A 25,678-nucleotide genomic window follows, 5' to 3' on the forward strand; every position below is an offset into this window, starting at 1 on the left:
GGGTTGGGCCACCCAGGGCAGCAGGAGGTGGGGCGGGGGGGAAATGGAGAGACAGGTGACACAGGTTTGGGGGCAGTGTGACGGACAAACCCCGGTGTGAAGGTTTTGGGTGGCGCTGGCGGCGGCGCAGGGGGAGGCGGGAACTGGGCTGGCACTGGGAACTGCTGGGGAGGAGGAGGCGGCGGCGGAGGTGGGGGCGGAGGAGGTGGAGGTGGTGGAGCTGGGGCAGGCGGCGGGGACTCCTCGAGGACTCCATTTGGAGAGAGGAGGTCTCGCGGCGGGCTGGGAAACCTTTCCTTCAGCACCTGCTTCAGCCCGTTGGGGTAAACAGGGTGGCTCATGGGAGCCGGTGCAGGAGGGGGTGGTGGAGGAGAAGGAGGGGGAGGGAAAGTTACTCCATTCGTCTGTGGAGCAGGAGGTGCTGGGGGTGGGGGAATGAAGGCAGGCGGGGCAGCCGGGCTGGGAGGGCCCAGCTTCAACATCGCCATGGCGGACCCAGGGGCCGGCATGGACGGCGGAGGGGGAGGAGGAGGAGGAGGCGGCACATTGGTCCTTGCTGCAATGTGATTGACGTTGGGTTTGACGGGCACCAGTGCGGCAGGTGGTGTCGGAGATGGGGGCAGAACCTGCTGCCCTAATGCATGGATGTGGCCGGGCAACCTGTGGTGATTGGCGGACTGGGAGGCCATCTGGTTCTGCAGCCTGGTGATGGTGCTGTACTTGTACATGGTGGGAGCCGGCGAGTGGTGCGAGACCGTTTGAGCCGGGGGCGGGGGAGGAGGAGGGGGAGGCGGCGGAGGGGGAGGCGGGGGCGGAGGAGCCAGCTGTTGCTGCTGCTGTTGTTGCTGCTGCTGTTGCTGCTGCTGTTGTTGCTGCTGCTGCTGCTGCTGCTGCTGCTGCTGCTGTTGTTGTTGCTGCTGCTGCTGCTGCTGCTGCTTTGCTGCTGCTGCTGATGCTGATGCTGATGCTGATGCTGATGCTGATGCTGATGCTGCTGATGCTGCAGTGGGGGCGCGTGGCCGTAGCCGCCGATGGTCTGCGGCTGCTGATGCGGTTGCGGAGACTGTGGTGATTGCTGAGGGCGCTGGGGGAACTGGGGAGGCGGTTGCGGGGCCTGTTGAGGAGATGGATGCTGGGGAGGCGGGTGCTGATGCTGTGTTGCCCCCTGGGTCGGTGTCTGGGGGTGTGTCGGCGGGTGCTGATGCTGCGGCGGGTGCTGATGCTGCGGCGGGTGCTGTTGGAGGGGCTGAGGCTGAGGCTGAGGCTGCACCTGCGGTTGTGGAGGTGGCGTCAGGGCCGGATGGTCGGCTGAATGCAGGCTGTGATGCCGGTGACCGTGGGAAGCGTGCGGCAGGGTGGCCCCTCTGGTCGCCTCCATTCTCATGTGCTAGAAAGAGACAGCGTGTTAGCTCAGTGACACATTCTGTTAGAGATTATCATCTACAACAGATTCGTTTTGATCCCAGTAATCTCTGAAAGAAGGCCATACCTTGGAGCTTTCCTCGATCTGGGTGCCTCTCTTCCAGGCCTCAGAAAAAATGGAGCTCACGACACTCTGGGACCGGCCATGAGAAGAGCCAGTGTCCACTCCACTGTCTGACTGGCCCGAGTGATTAGACTGGGACTCTGGAAGCAAACACAAACGACTTTTTAAGAGAAGAATATTATGATGTTATCAGTATAGCTTATCATAACACAATATTAGCAAGGGAGTAAGATAGTGTACTTCACTTTGGGACATGGTGTTTGAGAGATAGGCCCTTACCAAGCAGAGGAAGGCTAAAGAAAGATGTTTCTGAGCTGCATTATGGGAAATGGAGGATCTAGTGTTTTTGGAGCTTGACCCATACTAAGATATATAAATGAGGATATATCTGTCTCTGCCACGGCAATTATGAATAGTCTTTTTGTTTGTTGTTTTAAATGCGTCTCCCTCAAAAGCCCAGATGAGATACTCTGATTGATATCTTTTGTACTGATGAATCAAACTCACCAGGAATGCTGGCAGAGCTGGAGCCTGATCGGATGCTGGACGTAGAGAGAGAGGACCAATCGTAGGCCGCCTCTGTCCTCTTCATGGCCTCCTGGTAGTTCACATAGAGTTGCTTGCCATACTAGACACAAACACACAATGACATATAAATAATTAACATTAATTATCTTAGAAGTGTTAGAGAGACTAAACAAACCAGAGCACAAAGTCACCTTGGCGATGCGAATTCCGTTCACCCATTGGTGCAGGGTCCTGACGTCATCACAGCACAGATACTTGATGTACTGGGACTTCTTTTGGATTTGGGGATGCTGCAAAAATAAGTTAATATATGGTTTTCATTCCAGAAAATGCTACAACTTTACATTATGAAAACATTATATATATAATAGGCTGTATGTCTTTTGGCTTCAAAGCATCTTCTGATCATTTATGAGACACTTTCTTCATTTTTACATATAAAACAGTGAGTGATAACAATCAAGTCAAATCAAATTAAATAATTCTAATAGACTAGTTTGGAAGTGATTTTTTGCCATTTTTTAAATATATTTTCTAATGCATTGTGAATGCATTGTGAAGCTCTAATAAGCCTCTAGGAACTATAAGATTTATTTTACATGTTCACGTACATCTGTACATGGTACGAAAAACTCACACTCTGTGAGTGTCCGTGTTTACATGCTACAGCTGTGTTGCCGTGGATACATTTCCAGGAAATTTGCATACTGTTTTCATTTTTTTATGTCACACAACACAAAAGTCTCCACTGAGAAGGCAAATAGAGGGACAGGGCTTCACCTTCAGGGCCAGGCAGTAGTCAGTGGGAGCCTTGTATTTACTGCGATAGTCCTGGCCGTAGTACACGTTCACGTGGTCCAGCTGCAGGAAGCACACGAGATCTCTGGATGCCTGCAGAGGGGGAGACAGAGGAGGGTGGATGGAGTTCAAAGAGGGACCAAGGTTGAGTGAAGCTGCTGCTCTGTGCAAGGTGCTACATCGAACATCCTTGGTGACAGTTTGGTCATGGTATGTCAAAAGTGCTAAAGTCTAAATTACATTTTAATAGCCTAGTATATTTGGAGCACTTGCGGTTTCTATGCTTGAGTGAAGTTTCTCTAAATGGGCTTGAAATAATTATGCTAAGAGGATCTGAGTCCCACTTGAGTCAAAGTGCTCATGTTTTTTAGGGTAATTACACAGGAAAAAAATGAATATACGGCGCTCTATTCAATGCCTGAGCTGAAACTCTAATGTATCGTAGGACTCAACCCACTTTGGAGCTCAAACAAGGTTGCAGGATTTGAATAAAGCAACGAAACAATCACCAGCATTTGTCTCTGGTAGAGCATCCAGTGAATGCTGCTGTCACTGAAACGACTTAGGGCTAAAAATAGAGCACATGTGTTGTTTCTGTTGTGTTTATGTAGATCAACAGGAAATACCACAGAGAAAGACTGTGGATCTGGTTCTCATAACCCCAACCCACATCTCTGCTCTCCATCTTCATTTTGTTTGAGCAGCTCGACTGTGCGCCTGAAGTGCTTCCATTTCGAGTCTCACTGACCTTGGCTTTGCCTTTGGGGACGTAGTAGATCCCCGAAGCTCTGAGGAGGAAGTAACGTTTCTTCCACGACTTCTTCCCGTCCTCCTTCAGCCACAGGATGCCCTCGATCTCTGGCACCGACACCGAGCCGCCGCAGAAACACTCCTGACGGACGCACAGATATTGACGTCAAAAGTTAGAGATCCTCCCGATTGGTCAAAAAACGATAGGAAAGTTTGTGCTTGTACGTAACCTCACCTCTAACAGAGCCTCTTTGTTCCTGTCAGCCATTTCAGACGTCTCCTTCCGCCCCAGCAAGTAGTTCTGGAGAGGATCGAGAGGAATGGTGAGGGAAGGAAGAGTAAAGACGGCGGCTCACCTCGTCTTATGTTTAATAAATTATTCACCTTTACTCGCTTTAGAGCTTTGACCTACTTCCAGCTCTCCTACACAAACACACTCCCCTGTTCACTCTCCGGCTCTCTGGGCTGCGGCGGCACTCAGCATGCATAAACAATGTGTTTGTGTGTATAGCATATGCTGTCAGCATTTAAACACTGAATGCAGAGAGGGTATTGAGAAGATGATCTGTCCTCTCTCTCTCTCTCTCTCTCTCTCATCTATGGGTGCGTAATGGACAGTCACCTGAGGGTTCTTGAAGAGAGCGTATTTCTCGATGCGTTCGATGAACATGAGCTTGTTGTGGCTGTCCCGGGTCCAGTTTAATAGATTCTCCACCAGGTTCTCATGATCCTCGAAAATACGTTCTGAGAGAGGGAGGAGAGGAGGAGAGAGAGAAAAGGGAATTATGAAGATAAGATGCAAGATATGCAGCGTTGTTTTGCTGACACGCAAATGTGCGCTTTCATTTTCTTCCCTCCGGGGATTTCTGTTTTTTTGGATGGGGCAGAATCTTTAACTGTGAGCCTGCCAATTACCCCGAGGTCGAAGGCAGTGACTATTTTTAGATCACAGATGATAATAATAATAATAAAATACATGTACCGTTAGCGCCTTCTATCCATATACAAACAGTGCAGACATAAGCGAACCATAAACAATATTTATTTGACTTCTGTGTGGCGACTCTCCTCTCTTACCCATCTGTAGCTCGTTGATGGTTTCCACGAGGGACCAGTCGGGGCTGTAGCCACAGTGCGACTTATCCAGCAGGCTGTCCAGCACCTGCCTGACCGTCTGCCGCTCATCCACCATCATGGTCTTGGAGCTCTCGTCTGACATGTGGACCCGGATCACCAGCTGAGGAAGAGGAGGAGAAAGAGGAGGGTGATTTCTGAAGATCTACTTGTTGTGCAACTTAATGCTAAAAGTTGGGACAAAAGACACACCAATATAATCCCTATGTACAGTGGGGCAAAAAAGTATTTAGTCAGCCACCAATTGTGCAAGTTCTCCCACTTAAAAAGATGAGAGACGCCTGTAATTTTCATCATAGGTACACTTCAACTATGAGAGATAGAATGGGGGGAAAGAATCCAGGAAATCACATTGTAGGATTTTTAATGAATTAATTGGTAAATTCCTCAGTAAAATAAGTATTTCGTCACCTACAAACAAGCAAGATTTCTGGCTCTCACAGACCTGTAACTTCTTCTTTAAGAGGCTCCTCTGTCCTCCACTCGTTACCTGTATTAATGGCACCTGTTTGAACTTGTTATCAGTATAAAAGACACCTGTCCACAACCTCAAACAGTCACACTCCAAACTCCACTATGGCCAAGACCAAAGAGCTGTCAAAGGACACCAGAAACAAAATTGTAGACCTGCACCAGGCTGGGAAGACTGAATCTGCAATAGGTAAGCAGCTTGGTGTGAAGAAATCAACTGTGGGAGCAATTATTAGAAAATGGAAGACATACAAGACCACTGATAATTTCCCTCGATCTGGGGCTCCACGCAAGATCTCACCCCTTGGGGCCAAAATGATCACAAGAACGGTGAACAAAAATCCCAGTACCACACGGGGGGACCTAGTGAATGACCTGCAGAGAGCTGGGACCAAAGTAACAAAGGCTACCATCAGTAACACACTACGCCGCCAGGGACTCAAATCCTGCAGTGCCAGACGTGTCCCCCTGCTTAAGCCAGTACATGTCCAGGCCCGTCTGAAGTTTGCTAGAGAGCATTTGGATGATCCAGAAGAGGATTGGGAGAATGTCATATGGTCAGATGAAACCAAAATAGAACTTTTTGGTAAAAACTCAACTCGTCGTGTTTGGAGGAGAAAGAATGCCGAGTTGCATCCAAAGAACACCATACCTACTGTGAAGCATGGGGGTGGAAACATCATGCTTTGGGGCTGTTTTTCTGCAAGGGGACCAGGACGACTGATCCGTGTAAAGGAAAGAATAAATGGGGCCATGTATCGTGAGATTTTGAGTGAAAACCTCCTTCCATCAGCAAGGGCATTGAAGATGAAACGTGGCTGGGTCTTTCACCATGACAATGATCCCAAACACACCGCCTGGGCAACGAAGGAGTGGCTTCGTAAGAAGAATTTCAAGGTCCTGGAGTGGCCTAGCCAGTCTCCAGATCTCAACCCCATAGAAAATCTGTGGAGGGAGTTGAAAGTCCGTGTTGCCCAGCGACAGCCCCAAAACATCACTGCTCTAGAGGAGATCTGCATGGAGGAATGGGCCAAAATACCAGCAACAGTGTGTGAAAAGGTTGTGAAGACTTACAGAAAACGTTTGACCTCTGTCATTGCCAACAAAGGGTATATAACAAAGTATTGAGATGAACTTTTGTTATTGACCAAATACTTATTTTCCACCATAATTTGCAAATATATTCTTTAAAAATCAGACAATGTGATTTTCAGGAATTGTTTTTCTCATTTTGTCTCTCATAGTTTAGGTATACCTATGATGAAATTACAGGCCTCTCTCATCTTTTTAAGTGGGAGAACTTGCACAATTGGTGGCTGACTAAATACTTTTTTGCCCCACTGTATGTACTGCAGCATCAATTATTTTTGGAAATGGCATCATCATTTTATGCAAGTCTTTAATAAGTACATGTGTTGTATATATTATATAATTCAAATGTAAAATCAATCATTCTTCCTATGGAAAGAAACGACCCTATTGGCAGTTCAAAGACTTGTTGTTTTAGTCATTTTAAGTACGATCAAAGAATTCTCTCAAATCCTTGAATTAAGCCACCGAATCTGGTTGGGGATTGACAGCTTTAAAAAGATGGAACGCGGTCATGTGCTTTTAAGGCTCGTTTCAAATACTTTAAAACTATTCATGGGGCCAGTACAGTCACAATGTCGCATATACAACTCAAGACTAAAATCAGATAATCTGACAGTTTTTGAATCCATAGGCAATAAAAAGCCCTCTATAACAAGCAACCTTAAACTAATCTGACCGAGACAAACACGTGCCAAATCCAGCCCGACACAATCACAGCCCGCATAAGACCGGGCGAAATAAAGCGCCCTCAATTCCTTGACCTCCTGTTTGTCCCCTCCTGCCGGGACCCTGACATCCAATCAAGGGGCGGGGTACAGTTGATTGAAGGGATGCTTGGACCAATGAGAACGCTGAGAGTGCTGCGAGACAAAGACATGGGGAGTCTGACCTACATTTCTCACAGGAGGAACCCCTAAAACCTAAAACCTAGTCTGGCAGAAAAAAATTAAAGTTAAATCAAACCAAAAAAAATCCCACTTCTTCAACAAGGTAGAATTCAGAACCCTCTATCCAAACACTATCAAACTGCTTCAATGTCATGAATCCAAAGTGTAGTAAATTCTGAGTCATAGCTGGCTGTGTAGACTGCTGACAACCACATAACTAATAATTTAGCACATCCCTGCATTCTCCTACGCTGGTCTCAGGTTTTTTCTTAACGTGCCGGCCATACCAGCACTCTTTCTCTTGTCATGTTGTATTCACTTGGCAGAGTGAAGTCTAGCCCTGCTCGCCGAAACACTGTTGGGTCTCAACTATTCATTGCACGTAAAAGGACACCATTCTGTTGCTTTCATTCAGAGAGACACTGGTTTAAAAAAAATAAGAAAAAAGGCCTGCCCGTGGATTCCCATACAGATTTCCCAATGGAGACATGCACGCGCCACGGCTTTCAGGGCTCCCCGATGTTCACCGAAAAACCAGCCCTTGTTTGTTTGGACGTGGTAAATGAGACGTTTTGTGTAGAATGTGTCTGCATTGTCTCGCAGCGCTGGTTTTTCCCGAATGCCTGCTTCTGATGTCTTTCTCCCTTCCCCGGCAGATACACACACATAATGAAACACTGCATTGACCTATTTTTTCTCTGAGCTTCGCCACCTCGCCATGAATGAAGTTCACAAAGGGAAATGCAGTGTGCAGTGGATCCAACCAGACAGCAATTTATTACATGAGTCTTTTTCAACATTCAACCGAGTCAATAAGCGAGAGTGTGTGTACAAAGGGAAGAGGCGGCTCTACCTTTTTGACCTGTGCCTCCTTGATTTTTTCCAGGGCAACTCGGATCTTCTCCGCCTTCAGTTTGGCAGCTTGTTCCTCCTAGATGGACACGGAGGAGCATGGTTAACACGGTTATTATTCAAACAATAGCACATCCACACACAAACCCAACCGGGTTTCTGATTTCAAAGCCTTGCCTCATCTTCTTCGGCCATGTCTGTCATTATTCCTCTGGCAAGAACAAGACATCATGCGCACACACAACTTCATGAAATAGTAAGCAGCCTTCTAAACCATTTAAACGCACAAGCCTCCGGCATGATGGCGCACGGTGTCATGGGCAAAACGAAATCCAATTTTTTTTTCCATGCCTTGGGTTGCTTACCTGCCCCCTCCAACAAGATGCCATCACCTCCATTCCGCAGGTTTGCGTATGCTTCCACGCGTGTTTTTTTGAATGTATTACTCGTGTGTGAATATTTGATCAATTAAAAAAACGCAGCATTGCCAAATCGCTGCTATTGTGACATTGGTCCTGATGTTCCCCTCAAATATGGCGCACCATTTGCAGTCTATGGCTCCATATTGGATTCATATGGAGCTGCAGAGGGTTCCTTTGATCTCGCTATACAGCAGAAGCGAAACAATAGTAGAAGATCCCCGAAGGGCGAGAGGCTGCGGATGAGTGTAGGATCAGTTCAGAAAGCCTCTATGCCCTCCACTCAAAAGACACAATGATCTCCTGCAAAGATCATAATCGGAATTCACGGGCAAAAAACACCAAAAAATATCCAGATTCGTCCCAAAATAATGATTAAAAAAAACAATTTCTTTCTCAGTTGTCTTTACATTGCAAGAAAAAAAAATCTCCAAAACAAGTATATATATATATTTTGGTCCGCTTGCCACCGTTCAGTCAGCAACTGGCGTGTAAAAACTTACTCCACAATGATCCTCAGTGGGGGAAACTCAGCCGTGCATCCCCATCTCCCATCACCCAAAGCGAGAGTGACGCTGCAGGTTCACTGACACGCAGACATGTGCGCCCGAGACGAGCACAACTTGACTAAAACCCCAAATGAGACAGTCGGGAGGACGATGCCCCTCCCCCTTCTACCCTCCAACTCTCTCTCTTCCTGCTTCCTCCCCTCCTCTCTCCCCCTCTCAATCACCCTCTTACTCTCTCTTTCTTTACAACAGATGCAAGGAGTTTGGGAGCGTGCCCAATCAATGGAGCATAATCCCCACAAAAATTGTAGAATGAGGGGGCAGCCAACCAGCGAGCCCCCCCTACCGCAGGACCCTCAAACCCTTTAGCCAATGAGGACGAGTGGGGAGAGCGTGACCGACACTGGGCCCGGAGCTAAGCGACAGTGACAACGACGGAGAGTGGAATTTGGGTGAATGTGAAGCTGAAGGTGCTGAATATTTGAAGACACAGGCATGTGTACACACACAAGGGGTCTTAACAACCTCTCCCCAAGCCTCTTAGAACCCCCCCCCCTCGACCTAGACTACCTTTTCCACATGACCTGCTCCAGGGCACATGCACATTAATGCAATAAAGCCAACACTATGTTTGGCCAACAGACAGCGGCGGGCTTTTAGTAAGCCAAGTGTGAGCGTGAGCAAGAGGGACGGCGAGGGAGGAGAGGTCACGGGGGCTGTGGAGATTACAGTCCAGAGTCAATCTGAGTCACACTGTAGGTTTAGCGCCATAAGGGTCAGCCCAACTCCGTCTCCCCTCCATTCTTTCCTCTCCACATGACACCTACACCCTGCTTTTTATTAGACATTAATCTGATTCCTATTCCACAGGCGTTTCTTCCCTTCCACTTTCACACTCAGCCACACCAGAGCCAATCTTGAAAAGGCTCTTCTGCCTAGCATGGGGAAAAAATCTTGGCACCCTCTCCCTTTGATGTCTCTCCACTCTCTCTCCACTTGTTCCCAAACAGCCCACGCTCATTCAGTATTCTGATTTGAGGGCGAGGAGCGGGAGAGAATTTGTGAGTCCGGGCGATCGCGGCTCCCATTCTCTGGTGGAAAAGTGCAACACTAACACATAAACTCCCTCACAGCCTGTACACCGCGGGCAATAAATCCTCTCCCTCCTTTTGAGAATTCAATTCAATTCAATTCAGTTTATTTTGTATAGCCCAGAATCACAAATTACAAATTTGCCTCAGAGGGCTTTACAATCTGTGCACATGCGACATCCTCTGTCCTTCCCTCACATCGGCACAGGAAAAACTCCCCTAAAAAACCCCTTTAACAGGGAGAAAAAAGGAAGAAACCTATGGGAGAACGACAGAGGAGGGATCCTTCTCCCAGGATGGACAGAATGCAATAGATGTCAGAGAAGCATTCAAATGCTTTCTGCATTCACAGACTGAGAGCCGATACGCCACAAAACTACAGCATGGATTCCATCGTTTTTGTAATAGAAAGAGAAAAAAGTAATCCATCCTCCAAGATTCTGGCTGTAAAATTTCAGGGAGGATGAATTCTGTGGATATTATTGTGTGAGAGTCAGCCCGCTTCCCTCTTGGCTTCCATTATATTCAAAATGAGTGGAAACAACTGAAAGAGGTTTGGAGAGAAATCTGCAACGCTATGCCAATGACCGCTAATGGAGAGATTTCAGTTTACGCTTACATGAAAAGTACAAGGCTGTCTTCTGTTTTGAAGTCGTTAAAAGACTCTTAAAAGTGCTGAAAATAATCTAAATAATTCCCCAGAGCTTTCCAGACCCATGGAAGACCCCCCTATACTGTCTCAGATCAGCATGATATGTGGTTTGTCTCTAATTCAGTTATTCAATCTTTGCACTTGGCTATGTGTCGTGTCGCGATGGCAGAATAAATCACAATCAACAGCGGCCAACTTTGAACCGCAAGTCTGCACACATCTGATCGGCATAAGCTTTGCACGGGAGCTGAGGGCTGCAACCAATGCAATCGCTTCGAAAAAACCGACTGCTGCCAAGACGTTTACAGTAAGTGTTGAGAGAGTTGGGAACATTGGAGGACCGACACATGGTGGATTAACAGATGTGAGAGATAGTGTATATTAAACAGTGGGTTCCAGAGTCAACGGATATTAAAGTATGATACATATAAACGAGCGGCAAATCCTAGACGGAGTGGATTTATTGTTGTATCTCTATTAATATCATTTCATAAACAGTGCAAATCAGAAGCCAGCTACGTGGAGAAAGCAGAAAAATGAAGGAAAACAGAGAGAAAAGATCCCATGCCAGTGAAAGATAAATGTGGAAGCAAATAGGACAAAACTGTCAAGTGGATTCTATCTATAAGCGTGGTAAAGTTTGTGCATCGTAAATGTTGAAAAATGATGTAAGGGGAAAATCCATCCAGATGCACAGATACTCTCAACCTGTTAGATGTTCATTAATCGGGATATGGTCTTGTCTTCTTCTCTTCACTTGTGCATTCCTGAATTTCCAAGATTATTTGGCAGCCCTCACAGATCTCATTGAAGACAGTGAGAGTGCAGTTAAAAAAAGCAGCTATTCTTTTAATTAAGTGAAATAAATAGGTTTGGTCTGATTTTCAGCAGCTGTTGGATTTTTCCATGCAAAGCAGAAGAGAGGAGCAGTGCACACACACACACACACACACACACACACACACACACACACACACACACACACACACACACACACACACACACACACACACACACACACACACACACACACACACACACACACACACACACACACACACACACACACACACACACAAAAAAAAAAAAAAAAAAAAAAACAGTGAAGCGAGTGTATGAGGAAGTCACCTTGGTCAGGAGGTGAGAAGGCTTTCCTGCTATGCTTTTCAGAATGAGCGAGGTTTCTCGGTCCAGATAGGAGTGCTTGGGTGAAGAGAGGATAAAGAGGAGAGCAGAGGAAAAGACAAAATATAGAGAGGTCAGTGCCGGATGATTCTCAGAAGTTTATTAATCGCAGGTGTTTTGATCTTTATGTATGAAAGAAGCGTGGAAGCGAGAGGAGGTTCCATAAATGGGAGCGCTCAGCAGTCGTGGTTGTCATTAGCTGCAGCTGTGGGTGAAGAAGCAATGACTGTGAGAAGTACCGTAGAGCAAACATGAGTGTGTGAACCAATAGTATACTGTGCATTCTGGTTAGCTATAAATCCTATAGTCTACAGCTACTTTTAAAAAAGACACACAATCCCCTTTTCACACCATACACACTTTTATACTTACATGTTCATGCATTACACATAAACAGACGGCTGCACACTGCATTCGATTACACTAGAATTGTTGGTGCAAACTTAAATTTCCATATGTGATTACCTGCATCTTTGACTGGGCAAATTCCTAAAAACACATGCATGCACACGTGCCAGCTCACACACACACACACACACACACACACACACACACACACACACACACACACACACACACACACACACACACACACACACACACACACACACACACACACACACACACACACACACACACACACACACACACACACACACACACACACACACACACACTTACAGTGGCCCGATCCACTTCCCCTCCCGTGAGGTGAAGTCAAGCTGCCGTCTGGCCCGTCGCAGTGTGACATGCTGGGAATATCAGGAGGTGCAGGCAAGGTGTGTGCGTGGATAGAGACCACAGATATAGAAAAGGATGCAAACAAAGATCACATGATGACATGCAGGGGGAGGGGAGGGGGGGGCAGGGGACATGCATGCTAACTTTTCCTTCTGAGCCAAAATACTTCCTCACTGTCACGGCTTCCCTCTCCTCCTTTCTCTAGCTTTTGCCCCTAAACATATCATGTTTTAGTATATTAGCTCAGATCTTTATGAAACAGGTTAAACTCCTCTAAGACTTTAGAGGATGTTCTGATTTTGTTAAAGAGCCAAGATGCTTGGTGAGTGAGCAAAAATAATTCAGAACGATAACATTGTAATCCACACTTAAGACAGCCTTATAGGAGATTACAATGTGTTCATTAACACACCGTCCAATGCACAATACACTTTAGTATTGTGCATTGACTCAAAATACACGTCATGCAGTTTATTCCAAACGTCATGCTGTGTGGTGAAACATGCATGATGACAGCTTACCTTGCTATTACATGTGGAAATGTGCACGCGGTCTTTCACACTGTGGCTCATGTACACTTTGAGATAAGCTGATAAAAATATGTCTACCTCTTGGATATCCTTGGTGTGTGTTTGTCAGTGTGTATGTCAGTCGTACCTCTGTGCTGGTCTGGTTCTGTCCTTGTGTGCTCTGGCTGCTCTGACCCTCCGCCTCTCCACCCGCCATCACTTTGTCGATGTCCAGGGAGTCCATGCTGGACGCCGAGGCACACGCTGAATTCACGCTGGACCGCTGGGACGCAGCCTCCTGCTCGCTGACCGCGCCCACTGAGCCCGTCCTCCTGTGCTGCCCGCCGCCGGACGACCCCGATGAGGGCCGCCGGAGCGTGGTGGAGGAGAAAGAGGAAGAGGAGGAGGAAGAGGAGGAGGAGGTCTGACGTGCCGCCTCGTCCATGCTGAGAGAGGCCTTCTCCAGCTGAGAGGTGATGTCATCCAGGGAGATGTTGGAGGCAGCGGGGCGGGTGTTGAGGCTGCCGCCTCGCACTGTGTTGGCCGGCGACGCCCGGGTACTGCTACTGGTGCTTCCTGTTGGGGGGTGATGATGCTTTTTAAGAATGCATACATTTCAGGTGCAACATGTAGCATTTTAAACTTCAATATGAATAACCACATACATTAGGTGAGGTTGTTCGGAAACACTTTAATGATTAGCAATAACAAATTGAGACCACAGTAAAAATGACTGGCTGCTTTTATATTATACCAATATGGTAAAGTCGTAGTTTAAGAGACTCCATTTCCCTGTTGCAAACAGGATGCTGTTAATTGTCCCCCTTCCCTCCACTATATCATTACTCAGCATGTGTTTGTTTTGAAAAAACATGTTTAAAGAATTGTTTTTCTGATTCTTCAGCACCAGCAGAAGAGTGACACCTTCCTGTTTTACTCCATGAAGCATCCCTCCTTTGTGTTCTATAGCAAGTCAAAACATTATCCAAGCCCTACAATATGGGGAGTATGGCAGAACCTTATATGTTTACAATGATGATATACAGTTTTAAGTAGGAAGGATTTCGGTTGATGCTAAAATACTACATAATGTACATATGTTTACTACATAAACTGTAAATGCAAATTGTTCAACAGGACTACCTCCGCTGCTTCCCCCTCCACTGGTGCCTGTGTGCTTGGTGCTGGCACTGCGGCCCCCGGGGCCCCGCTGCTGGCCTTTGTTCTGGCCGCGAGACGCAGAGTTTGGTTTGGAAATGGTGTTGAGCTCCTGCTCAATGGTGCACAGGTCAGCCATCAGGGCATCCAGGTCCACTGTGTCGCCCTGGTTCAACGCCTCTGCAGGGAGCAAAGATAAAAGGATGGAGGATGCACAGAGAAGGGGGAGGGGTTTCATGATTTCTTTCATCTGTTACTGTTATTAAACTGATCTGGATCAGAGGAGTGAAGACTCACCGTTTATGTTATACATTGAGAAGCGGTAGGAGAAATTGGCCATGTTCGTCTCCTGTCTGAGAGGAGGCTTCTGCAGTGGTTTCTGAGGCCTGCCATCATCCAGACTCTACAGAGTGACACACACACAGGCAAAGTGTGAGGTGCACATATGCAAAAACCACACACATACTGACATCACAGTCAAAGCACAGGATCTAAGCAACCAGGTCTGCCTGCTCAGTGTGTTCTCACTCTCTCACACACACACACACACACACCACACACACACACACACACACACACACACACACACACACACACACACACACACACACACACACACACACACACACACACACACACACACACAAACCTTCACAAATGCACAATACAAAGTGGTGGTGGGAGGAGAGTTGCTAGGATACAGTAAAGGGAGACAGGATTAGCAGTGTTAAGGTTGCTATGGATACAGCCCCTTTTCTCCCTGCTTTTCTACCTGTTTGAGTCTGTATCTATGCAACCAACCACCCTCCTATTTTGTGTGTGTGTGTGTGTGTGTGTGTGTGTGTGTGTGTGTGTGTGTGTGTGTGTGTGTGTGTGTGTGTGTGTGTGTGTGAATATGTGTGTGCGTGTTAACCTGTGTCAGCTTGTCCAGCTCTCCAAGCCAAGCTCCAAACATCTTGTCCAGGTCCTGGTCCTCCTTATCGCTGTCCTCCTCCGCTCCGTGGTCCAGCTCATCGTCTGATACCTGGTCCATCTACACACACACACAAACAGAGGTGGATGATTATACACATGTATACAAATCCACACACCATCAGATCACACCCACATAGCAGGAAGGAGCTAAAGGAGAAAAAAAACAAACTCAGCTCATGCAAACCTCACTGCCTGTTGCCATGACAACCGCTCATGGACCCCTAGCGGGCACCCTGTGCAGTCTAGTCGATGGAGTGCACCGTAACGTATTATGTCCTGTTCACCGCGGACACACCCAACACCTCTACTTCCAGCTAAGGATCCAAAAGAGAAGGACGCTGATGGAGAACTGGAGGAGCAGAACTCCATCCGATATCACCTAAATGAATTCAGCTATTTTGGGAACCAGCGATGCACCCGTGGAGAAGATATCAATCAAAGCACACTTTACAACACAAGCAGGAGGTGTTAGTGGATATATTAGTGTGAGTAAAGGAAGACGCAGCAAGCTGGTTCCAGAGCCCAGCTGTGTTGTGTCAAAGGTGATGACAGAGCTCCCTCTGCTGGACACAAAGGGAAGTGGTGTAACTGCAACATGCAGCTGTGTGGCTCGTTGACTCAGTTTCAACAGAACTGTTTTTGGCCTCTGAAAGATATCAAAATTTTGATATTTGACGACATGAAAACATTACGAGCCGACACTCGTAATGAGACGTCTAACCTTCTAGCATTGCTCTGAAATAAAATGGCCTGAATAGAAGTGACAACAGCACACTACCCAACCCTTTTCAGAGTCTACAAGGTCACTTTTCAGGAGACAAAGCACTAAATCAAAACATGAAAATCAAGGAGACACAGCATAGCAGATAAGACCTCAGAAACAGTACAGTTTATAACAATATGTAGCATCAATAACCGCTGATGTCCCTCCCCCTTCCTTCATATCATTTCCAGGTCAGCTGGGCCGTCAAACTGTTCAAACAATCTGATATTGCCCAACCTGCGGGGTGAATAAATACACATGAATGCCAGGGAACATTCATGAGGAAGAATGTTGTCTACAAGTGGAAGGAAAGCTTGGTCGAGCAGAAGAGGAGTCATCCCTGGGATGCCTGGATGGTCAATAGACTAAATCAGACAGCACAACTTGACGAGGTACTGTCTTGGTTCAGTCCAGTGCCCCCTAATACTGTCCAATCAGATGGAATATTCCCGGGTAGTTTTCAGGGGGCGTCATTCCCTCCTGTTAACCACGCTGCACGGTGTCAGTCACCAGTGGGGACTATACCAAACCGGGATTAACTCTCCGATGACCCCTCGTTTGATCCCGAAAAATGTATGTGTGTGCAGCTTACTGTATGCGTGTGTTTTTGTGCGTGTCTTTCCCTTTGTGGTTACACAGAGTGCTTGAGAGCAATCAGAGAGTCATGCTTTGTTGTTAGACGGCGATAAAAAGCAGGTAATAAAAACAGGCAGTAGGTGAGGGGCAATAAAAACTGGCCGCGTTTGGCGAAGCAAGCAGGAATATGATAGCAACAGCATTGAAAATCAACCCGCTGAACACACGCACACACACGCACACACGAGTCAAGGGGCGCTTGTTTCAGAAGCGGTCACATTCCAGACTGCACAATTGTTCTGCTCCTTTAAGTCACTGTATGCAGTGCTTAAACAAAATATATTCCCCAAATCTTATATCCCATCCCAGCCTTGGTGTCACTACAGCTGGTTTTACAAGCCACTGCTGTGTGTGTGTGTGTGTGTGTGTGTGTGTGTGTGTGTGTGTGTGTGTGTGTGTGTGTGTGTGTGTGTGTGTGTGTGTGTGTGTGTGTGTGTGTGTGTGTGTGTGTGTGTGTGTGTGCATTACAGTGTTGATGATGGATAGTTTCCTGTTGTGGCATATCAAACACACATGGACTTGTCATCTTGCCGTGAAAGATGAAGTATGTCAACAAAAACAAGTGCGTGTGAGTGTGTGTGTGTGTGTGTGTGCGTGTGTGTGTGTAATGATATCCATGCACTCATGAACATGTGTGGGAGTCGGAACAGGAAATGGCCAGGATGTGCAGAATTCCTAATTTCCCCCATGGCCTGTTTCTTGGCAGGAAACACCAGCTGTCCTTCGGTTTATCTGTGCCACTTCTTGGGGACGGGCGGCACCACGTCAATTCAGGACGACCTAGTGGTTTACCAGAATATGACAAAAGTATACAACAGTTTGCCACCATTTAAATAACATTGAGCCATACCACCACCACCACCACAGAATCATTTGTCTATTTGGCTAAACTGAAATGTGTCACAATTTGGTCACAGATGTATCTATATTGTGGATCCCTCGGTAGGAAAAGAGTTGAGTATCCTCCCGTTAGGGCAAGACAGATATTATGGCTGTCTAGAGGCAGACGGGAAGAGGAAATGGCTAAAATCAAATGAGCTTGCATTACATTTGCGAACACTCTCTGAGGAGCTCACATATGTAAATACACAAACAAGAAATGAGTCGAACTGCAGGACACTCTGAAAACAGCTGTGTTTAAACAGCAATAAGCCTGCGGGCGCTCACAATGGTTCAAAACAAACTTGCCAACACACAGAAATATACACATGCTGGGGGTAGATATTCAATGTGCTTGCAAAAAACAAAAAAGAATAAAAAAGATGCACCCACACAAAAGAAAAGAGCACTTTGAAAATAGCTCGGCAGCTGTGATTCTAATGGAATCATGGCCTCAGATGCAGACGATGCTGCAGGTTTAAGTGAATTACCACCTGAGGCCCTGCTTTTAAGCTTATGGAGCATGACCTGAGAGAGACGCAAAGATGGCAGGAAGCTGTGCGTGTGTGTGCACTCCTATAAACATCATCACAAAGCAAACAACAGCCTTGGCCTTTTCCGTCCCTCATACTGCAAGGTCCCTCTCTCTTGTCTGAGCATGACCAGCACTCATCTGTCTCCTGCGAGCGCTGGGTGGCTCAGAGGTCCAGTGTGAAAGGTTAAAGGTCAAAGGTCTGCCCATTGGAGTCGACAGCCTTTTTTTTTTTTTTTTTCTCTCGGTTAAACACTTGCAGTTCCCGCTGATGCTGCAGCACCGAGAGACGAGGAATGAAGGGGAGATCAAAAGTGTGTTCTGGGAAATCGGATCGCTCTTAAATCTCAGAGAAAGAGCAGCAAAGCATCCGGTGCTGAGAAGGATGAAGAGCTGGAGGAGGAGGAGGAGGAGGACATGTCTATCTTTAGACTAAGTCGCTCATATCAGAGAGCGTCAAGAGCATTGGGAAAGGGAGCGGTGTGAAGACTAGACAAAGAGGAGTTTTCAATAGTTCCTACTCCTAACAACAAACTCTGAGACAACTGCGATCTTTCTGAATATTAATAAATATCAGGCTTGAGGATTCAAACTGGCAAGTTTGGAGCACCCAAAGACTATACAAAGTTCACAAAGAAAAGCGTTGCTATGAGGCCAAAGAGACAACAACTGCCCAAAAACAAGATCCAGAAAGAAGGCGAGGCGAGACAGAGAAGGGTAGAGGAAAACGGCCAGCGGGAAAGAAACACAAGTATTTGGGTGTGACTGGCAGAGTGCAACATGACATCATAGGTCAGTTTAGGTCTCCATGGCTCGCTCCTTCTTAATCCAGTTTGCATGATTGGAACAGAGCGCTGTTGTTCATTTGGTTCACGTTTAGCTGAATTTAGAACCCCAGCTTTTCTGATTCACCATACTAGCTAGAGCAGTAGTACTCATGTTTTTGGGTGGTTTGGGTATTGCTTAGTACTGTTTATGCTGTTTATTAAAAAGTGTCTCAGGCATTTATGCCAGTAGAGGGCTTCAAGACATCGAACATGTTTGGAAACAGCCATAATAACTTTTACGTGCTTCCCCATATTGTTCATATAAATGTACAAATCCTCTATATTGGATTAATTGTATCCATACAATCTAAAAAGAAAACAGGTCCCTTCTATAATGCCAAAGCTATTTACTGCCTGTTTCAGCACCACCTGCTCTGTTCCCAGCTGACATTAAAATGATGAATTGCCTCCAACATTTGAGTTACAAATAAAAGCCTTTCATATTTCAATCACACAGGAAATAGGAGGGCTGGGATGAGGAACCTGACCGTGGCTGTGTAAACACTATTGTGGTCAGATACTCCTGCTGCGATGACGACTGTTTCCATCGGGCACATTTAAAGAGACTATTTTTGGAGCAAACACTCATTACTGTGCGATAAGTACAGTAATGTTGTAATGTTGCAATGCGGATGTTGGATGTTAATGAAGCGGAGCGTCAGCCCCCCCAAAAAAACAACTGTGAATTACACACAAACTTCCAAAGGCACGTGTCCTCACAGCTATTTCCTCTTGAATTATCATTACAAAAATAACTTAAAGCAAATGTCTGACACCTCTAATCTAAAATTATTCTCAACACATCATGTTATCCCACCAAAGCAAGCCAAACTTGTGATGAAAGGGACCGGAAAAGGACTGGGGCACGGGGCTAGAAAAACCTGCATGTCAATTATAGAAACTCAGTGAACTCTTATGAGACATGAGCGCAGTGCCATAGAGCTTGGCTGCAAATGTAGAGCGGGAATCCTTGAGCATTTAGTGGGACACAAACGCTCTCACTGAGAAGAGTCTCCGGGGGAAAGACAGAGGGGACAAGTAAAAACGTTAAGCATACCCGTGGCGAGGAACAGCTCCAGTCGTCCATCCTGACTACAATGTGCGGCGCCGGATTCTCTAAATGCTGCTGGGAGGAATGGTGACTGACTGGCACAACCTAGCTACATGATATCTTTAAAGCTGCTGCGTGTCCCAGTACGGTCGTGTATAAAAGATATGTAAATACAAGCACGAATTTTTCCATGTAAATTCCCTGGTAATAAACTTCCTGGTTTACATCCAGTGATTTGCAAGCCCAGATGTTGCGCACCTAATTTGAAATATGTTAAACTAAACATAAACTACATGTCAAATAAATGCTTTTTAAATAAAACGTAACATTCTAATTTATTTATCTCTTTCTCATGTAAACCAGTCATCCGGTGCAATCGTGCTTCTAACCTGACAGACTCTGAATCACCTCTTACTTGTCATCATAGCCATAAAATACAGTCATAAAACACACCGAAGTGTCAAGATATGTTAATGACATCCTGTGTCATAGTGAAACCGTTTACAGGCATAACACACACTCAGCTGCGCCTTGTGTGTGTGGCTAGACAGCCAGAAGAAAGCATCTGTCAGGAATGAGCAAAGCCTTTATTGCTGCTCTCAAATCTTTCACTGCGGATGAGACAGAAAACACGTTCTCATTGTAAATTGGGCGAGCATGTAGTAATGGTTATTTCCAGGCTCGTGTTTTCGGTGCAGACTGTGGTTAATTGCTCACTTTTCATCCCTTGGTCCACTCCCTTCATGTACATATGTTACACCAGGAAACCAGAAACACACGTCACTGTGTCAAAAAGAAGGTGGAAAGAGGAAATGTGTCTGAAAGCTGGAGCTATAGCTAGCAGTGCCGGTAAAAGAAGTCTTTGAACGAGGGAGCGGCTAGTCGGCTCCTGTCCAAAAGGCAAACCAGGTGTGGTCGGCGTGTCCGCTGACCTGTAGTGACCACTGATGTCCGACGCTTATAATGACATAACCCTCTGCGTGAGCATCCTCGATGGATGAGATTTGTAGGGTGGATGCAGCCTTTAAACCTTAAAAGGATCAACCTCGTGACAAGGAGATCGTAGGTTGTAATTAGTGAGAGGATGGGAATTGTTCTGTTCCTGCAACAAGAAAGCAAAACTATGCATGTATGTTTAGAGAGTTCTATGGGGTCTTCCTAAGGAGTATTTTTACTTTGTTGTACCAATTTCCACTAAACCTTTACACTTTAAAATCAAGAAAACAGAATGTAAATATGACACTTGCTATATGACTGCACTTGATTCTGGTATATTCACCAAATGCCAGAGCTAAATAGTGAATCTAGCTTCATAATTCTGGACTATCATCAAAAAATAGGCAGTATCATTATATTGTTTTAAGACAATATCGGCCACCCCTTAGTAAAAAAGCAGAGTAGCTGTAATGAAATTGTGAACTGATGTCAAGACAATTCCAGCTTATATTTAAAAAAAACGAAAACATAAAAGAGGGGAGAGAGCATTAAGTGGAAGGAGTGATGGGGAAAGAGAGATGAGATGGGTAAGAGGCCAGCAAGAAGGCGGGGGGGATGATGAATAGGTACAATAATGGAGGGAGGGAGCGACTATTAGGTTGTGAATAAAGGGGAGGCCCTGATGGCCAAAACAACTGCTACGGTGTCATTAGTCAAGCACGACCGACAGAAGGAACTTGTGTACACACACACACACACACACACACACACACACACACACACACACACACACACACACACACACACACACACACACACACACACACACACACACACACACACACACACACACACACACACACACACACACACACACACACACACACACACACACACACTCACTGAAGCACAGCGTGACGCAGCGAGACACTCTGGCTTATACAGCCAATTAGGACGGAGGTGCAGAGAAAGGGACCGGGGGACGGACGACAGAGAGAGGAGAAAGATGAGGAGGATGTCAGAGGTGGACAGATGGAGAGTGAGTCAAGGGGGAGGGGGACTGAGGGCGAGAGAGACAGAGAGAGAGCAGGCAAAACTGAGAGAGAAGAGAGGGAGTGTGAAAATGCATGGTCACACTGGTGGGCGGCTTCAGAGCGAGCCAAACTTCAGCTGCCCCGCATCTCGTCGAGCAGCCATCGCCATGGCAACACACACATGCAGGTCTCCGCGTTGACGTGCTCCACAGACAGACGTTCAGCTATCGCAAGCCTTCATGTAATAACTGACATATCGACGTGATGTTTCCACGTCCATGCATCCTGAGCAAAATGGCTGACTTAGATGGCTACAATTCAAGCAGCACACACACACACAAGTACATGTTTCTGTTCTTGTCTTATTTGTGTCTCTCTGTCCCTGTTTGACAAGAGTCCCCCTCCCTATTTCTCTCCTTTGCACACAAACGCACCGACCGAGGATGTGTGTGCCTCCCTGCTTCCCTCCAGGGCAGCGGTCCAAATGTGAAATCAATAGTCTTGTCCCTGCCCTCGGGAGATTGGGTTACACACACACACACACACACACACACACACACACACACACACACACACACACACACACACACACACACACACACACACACACACACACACACACACACACACACACACACACACACACACACACACACACACACACACACACACACACACACACAGGGGGCTCAGGTGGTCTGCTGCAGTGGGCTCACACACACACAGTCTTAAACATGATGCAGCACTGCAGCAGCAGACAACAGAGGCGGACTGCTGAGAAGAACTAGCCAGACATTAAAAACCCAGATGAGACCCACTGCTCTGCTGAAGCATACGAGAATAAAGCTGCAATACTGTGAAGTAAATCTTCAACTTGGTGTTTTCTTGTGTTGTTGCTTAGTCATGCTAAATGTGTAGAACATTAAGAACCTGCTGTAACTGTATCTAGGGCATTGGATAAAATAAAATGTGGTAGCCAAAGACTTCAGAGCAGAAGGTTTCTGCAGGGTTCACGTAGCTTAATTTAAGACCTTTTAAATACCATATAAAACGCAGTTAAATACCTGTTTCACAATTGTACCGTCCAAAGTATGAAAGTTTAATATAAAATCAGTGGGGACCTTGAATTATTAAGTTTTACATTACATTTTGTCTGTGCTTCCCAGCAGTGTGTGTGTGTGTGTGTGTGTGTGTGTGTGTGTGTATGTGTGTGTGTGTGTATATATATATATATATATATATATATATATAACTCTTAATGATTTTCACAGCCCCCTCCTCTGGTGTAGATAAAATAAAATCATTATGGTGCCAACAGATAGAATTTTTCATCATTCTTTAGTCTTTTGGTAGCAGAAAAGAAGGTTTACATCTGACACCTGTTAGGGAATACAAAGCACAGTAGTGGTGGCACACAGCACAAGCAACACATGCCCCAAAACACACACACACACACAAAAACACACATGCGGAGGGATATCCCGTCTGAACAACACATTCATATTGCAACACTCCAGCCAAGTGCAATGTGCTGCACCTAAAGGCAAGGGGAAATGCACAGACGCCTGCACACATGCCACTATAGCAGCTGGGAATGTCTTCCTCTGTTGGCCTACTGCGTTTCCTATCTCCCCCCTTTTGCTCACCCCGCAACCCCCTGCAGCTGGCCACTGATTGGCTAATGATGTAAAAGCTTCTTGTTATCTGAATTCAAACGCAACTGTCCAAAGTGGTGGTTTGTGTTTCTCTTCAAAACAGACACACAAAAAAAATGTTTTCCCACCTACGCCATCTCCAGCATTCCTGCCATGCCAATGTTGCCGTCTTTTCGATTACACACACACACACACACACACACACACACACACACACACACACACACACACACACACACACACACACACACACACACACACACACACACACACACACACACACACACACACACACACACACACACACACACACACACACACACACACTTTTCATTTCCCAGAGGGCTTCGTGGTTGCAACTTGTATGTTATCAGCAACATTGGGGGAGATCGTTTCAAGGACAGGCTGTTTTAAGACTGCTCGGTTGCATGAATGAAACAGTTGCCGTGACAACCACATCACGGAAGAACAATGACATGTTGAATAATATCGACAGCCGAGCGTCAAAGTCAGCAAGCATCTCCACATGACACTGACACACACGCACACGCACACACACACACACACACACACACACACAACACACAAACACGCGGCCGTAAACCTCTCTGACACATAAGCATCCCGACTTCCTGGAACAGTTTGATTCCAGGGGAGCAGGCTTCCTCTTCTCAGCCTCGGGCTCCATCATCACTGCTGGGGTCCCGGCTTCCTTCCACGTCCGCACCGCTGAGGTTTTTTTTTTTTTTTTTTTTTTTTTTTTTTTTTTTTGGGGGTTTTTACATCACGGGTTTGTTTCCCCGAGAGGAAAATAATACAGTGTGTTACTGGAACTTTGTCCATTCATTATTAGTGTTTTCTAGACACATTTAAATACTTTTCCAGATGTGCATTTTCCAACTGTCAATCCAAGGTCTTGAACTGACATGAATAAAGACACTTTATTCATTCCCCATCACACATGGAAGTCATGTCTGGGTTTTAATCAGAAAAGGGTATACGTAGAATCATATTTTACTCCTTCGATCCAGAAGATTTGAGTTGTGTAGTTTTCCTAAACAACAACAAGCTAAAGGGTCTTGAAAAATGCCATCCAGTAAGCCATTTGTTAGGATGTTTTGCTAATGTTCATAAAGCTGCTTTTCGTACTCTGTTGTTCTGCCCTGCACCACTTAAGCCATAACTCCCATTAGCCAATATGATGCATTTCTCTTTTTCTAATTTCTGATTTGTGAGTTGAGGTTAAAATTCTTGGCATCAAATCTGACAGAAAGGCAAAAATATTACCGTATAAAAAAAACCTAGGTGCTGATGTGTGTGGTATTTTGTTATAATGCCAGAGTAACACAGCCAAGACTGCACTCTAGAAACTCGGGCAGCGTTCCCCTGTGTAAATACAAGTGGAAGCGCTGAGACTCTGGGTTGCAAATTCAACGCAGATCTGTGATAGTAGGAGAATAAAGGCTCACTGTAAGGGAGCAGCTCTCTGCTACTACCAACCACAGCGCAGTCGACCTCACATGGTTCCACTTTAGTCGGGAATTATCTCCTTCGGCGAGGAAGACTCTCCCCTGACAGGATCCTCAGAGGCTAGACTCCTCTTTCATTTAGCTTTGATTTACAAGGTCCTCTGACGAGGCTTTAAGGGGAGTGGGGGTGAGGCCTCCCGCTCTCCCAAAATTCTGAATTTACCTATTACTTTTTACAACAAACACACAAATCCACACAGCCAACTGGGGAGTCTATTCTGAATAATGAAACGCTGTGAAACGCGACTATAGCTGCTTTGAACACACGCTGCCTCTGACATGCATTTGAGACCACCTTAAATATAACTTCCCTGGCAGCTTGGTTACAGCAGCAGCTTGTCAAACTAAAAGTCTCTGTGGCATTTAAGTAGAGTATTGCAGAGCTTACTGGCAGCAACGTCAATACCGTTTTTTCCTTTTCCCTCTACAGAGGTTATAACCCACAGAAAGTAGCAGTGGCCCCATTTACTCACTCCAGTTTACAGGAACTCTTACCTCTGAAGTGGCTTTCTCTCCTTCCTACCGAGGTGAAAGGTCAGACGAAACCACCACTCCACTCCACTCCACTCTGTGTCAGGGCTTTTATCCTCTGGAAATGA

General features: G+C 46.1%; 1 protein-coding gene across 1 annotated transcript in view; it reads right to left on the reverse strand.

Annotated features, from left to right (window-relative positions):
• The window catches only part of raph1b (Ras association (RalGDS/AF-6) and pleckstrin homology domains 1b), a 40,216-nt gene that overhangs the window by 3,545 nt on the left and 10,993 nt on the right, over positions 1 to 25,678 (reverse strand). The window contains 17 exon segments of the mRNA XM_054623618.1: positions 29 to 1,241; positions 1,244 to 1,387; positions 1,490 to 1,626; positions 1,994 to 2,114; positions 2,206 to 2,304; positions 2,795 to 2,905; positions 3,561 to 3,704; positions 3,798 to 3,863; positions 4,185 to 4,306; positions 4,640 to 4,799; positions 8,000 to 8,077; positions 11,798 to 11,872; positions 13,253 to 13,680; positions 14,248 to 14,442; positions 14,560 to 14,665; positions 15,176 to 15,295; positions 25,575 to 25,668. Of these exon segments, the coding sequence (XP_054479593.1) occupies positions 29 to 1,241; positions 1,244 to 1,387; positions 1,490 to 1,626; positions 1,994 to 2,114; positions 2,206 to 2,304; positions 2,795 to 2,905; positions 3,561 to 3,704; positions 3,798 to 3,863; positions 4,185 to 4,306; positions 4,640 to 4,799; positions 8,000 to 8,077; positions 11,798 to 11,872; positions 13,253 to 13,680; positions 14,248 to 14,442; positions 14,560 to 14,665; positions 15,176 to 15,295 (3,319 nt within the window). The 5' untranslated portion in view covers positions 25,575 to 25,668.

The sequence above is a fragment of the Anoplopoma fimbria genome, chromosome 22 (genome assembly GCF_027596085.1).
Source record: "Anoplopoma fimbria isolate UVic2021 breed Golden Eagle Sablefish chromosome 22, Afim_UVic_2022, whole genome shotgun sequence".
Taxonomy (NCBI): domain Eukaryota; kingdom Metazoa; phylum Chordata; class Actinopteri; order Perciformes; family Anoplopomatidae; genus Anoplopoma; species Anoplopoma fimbria.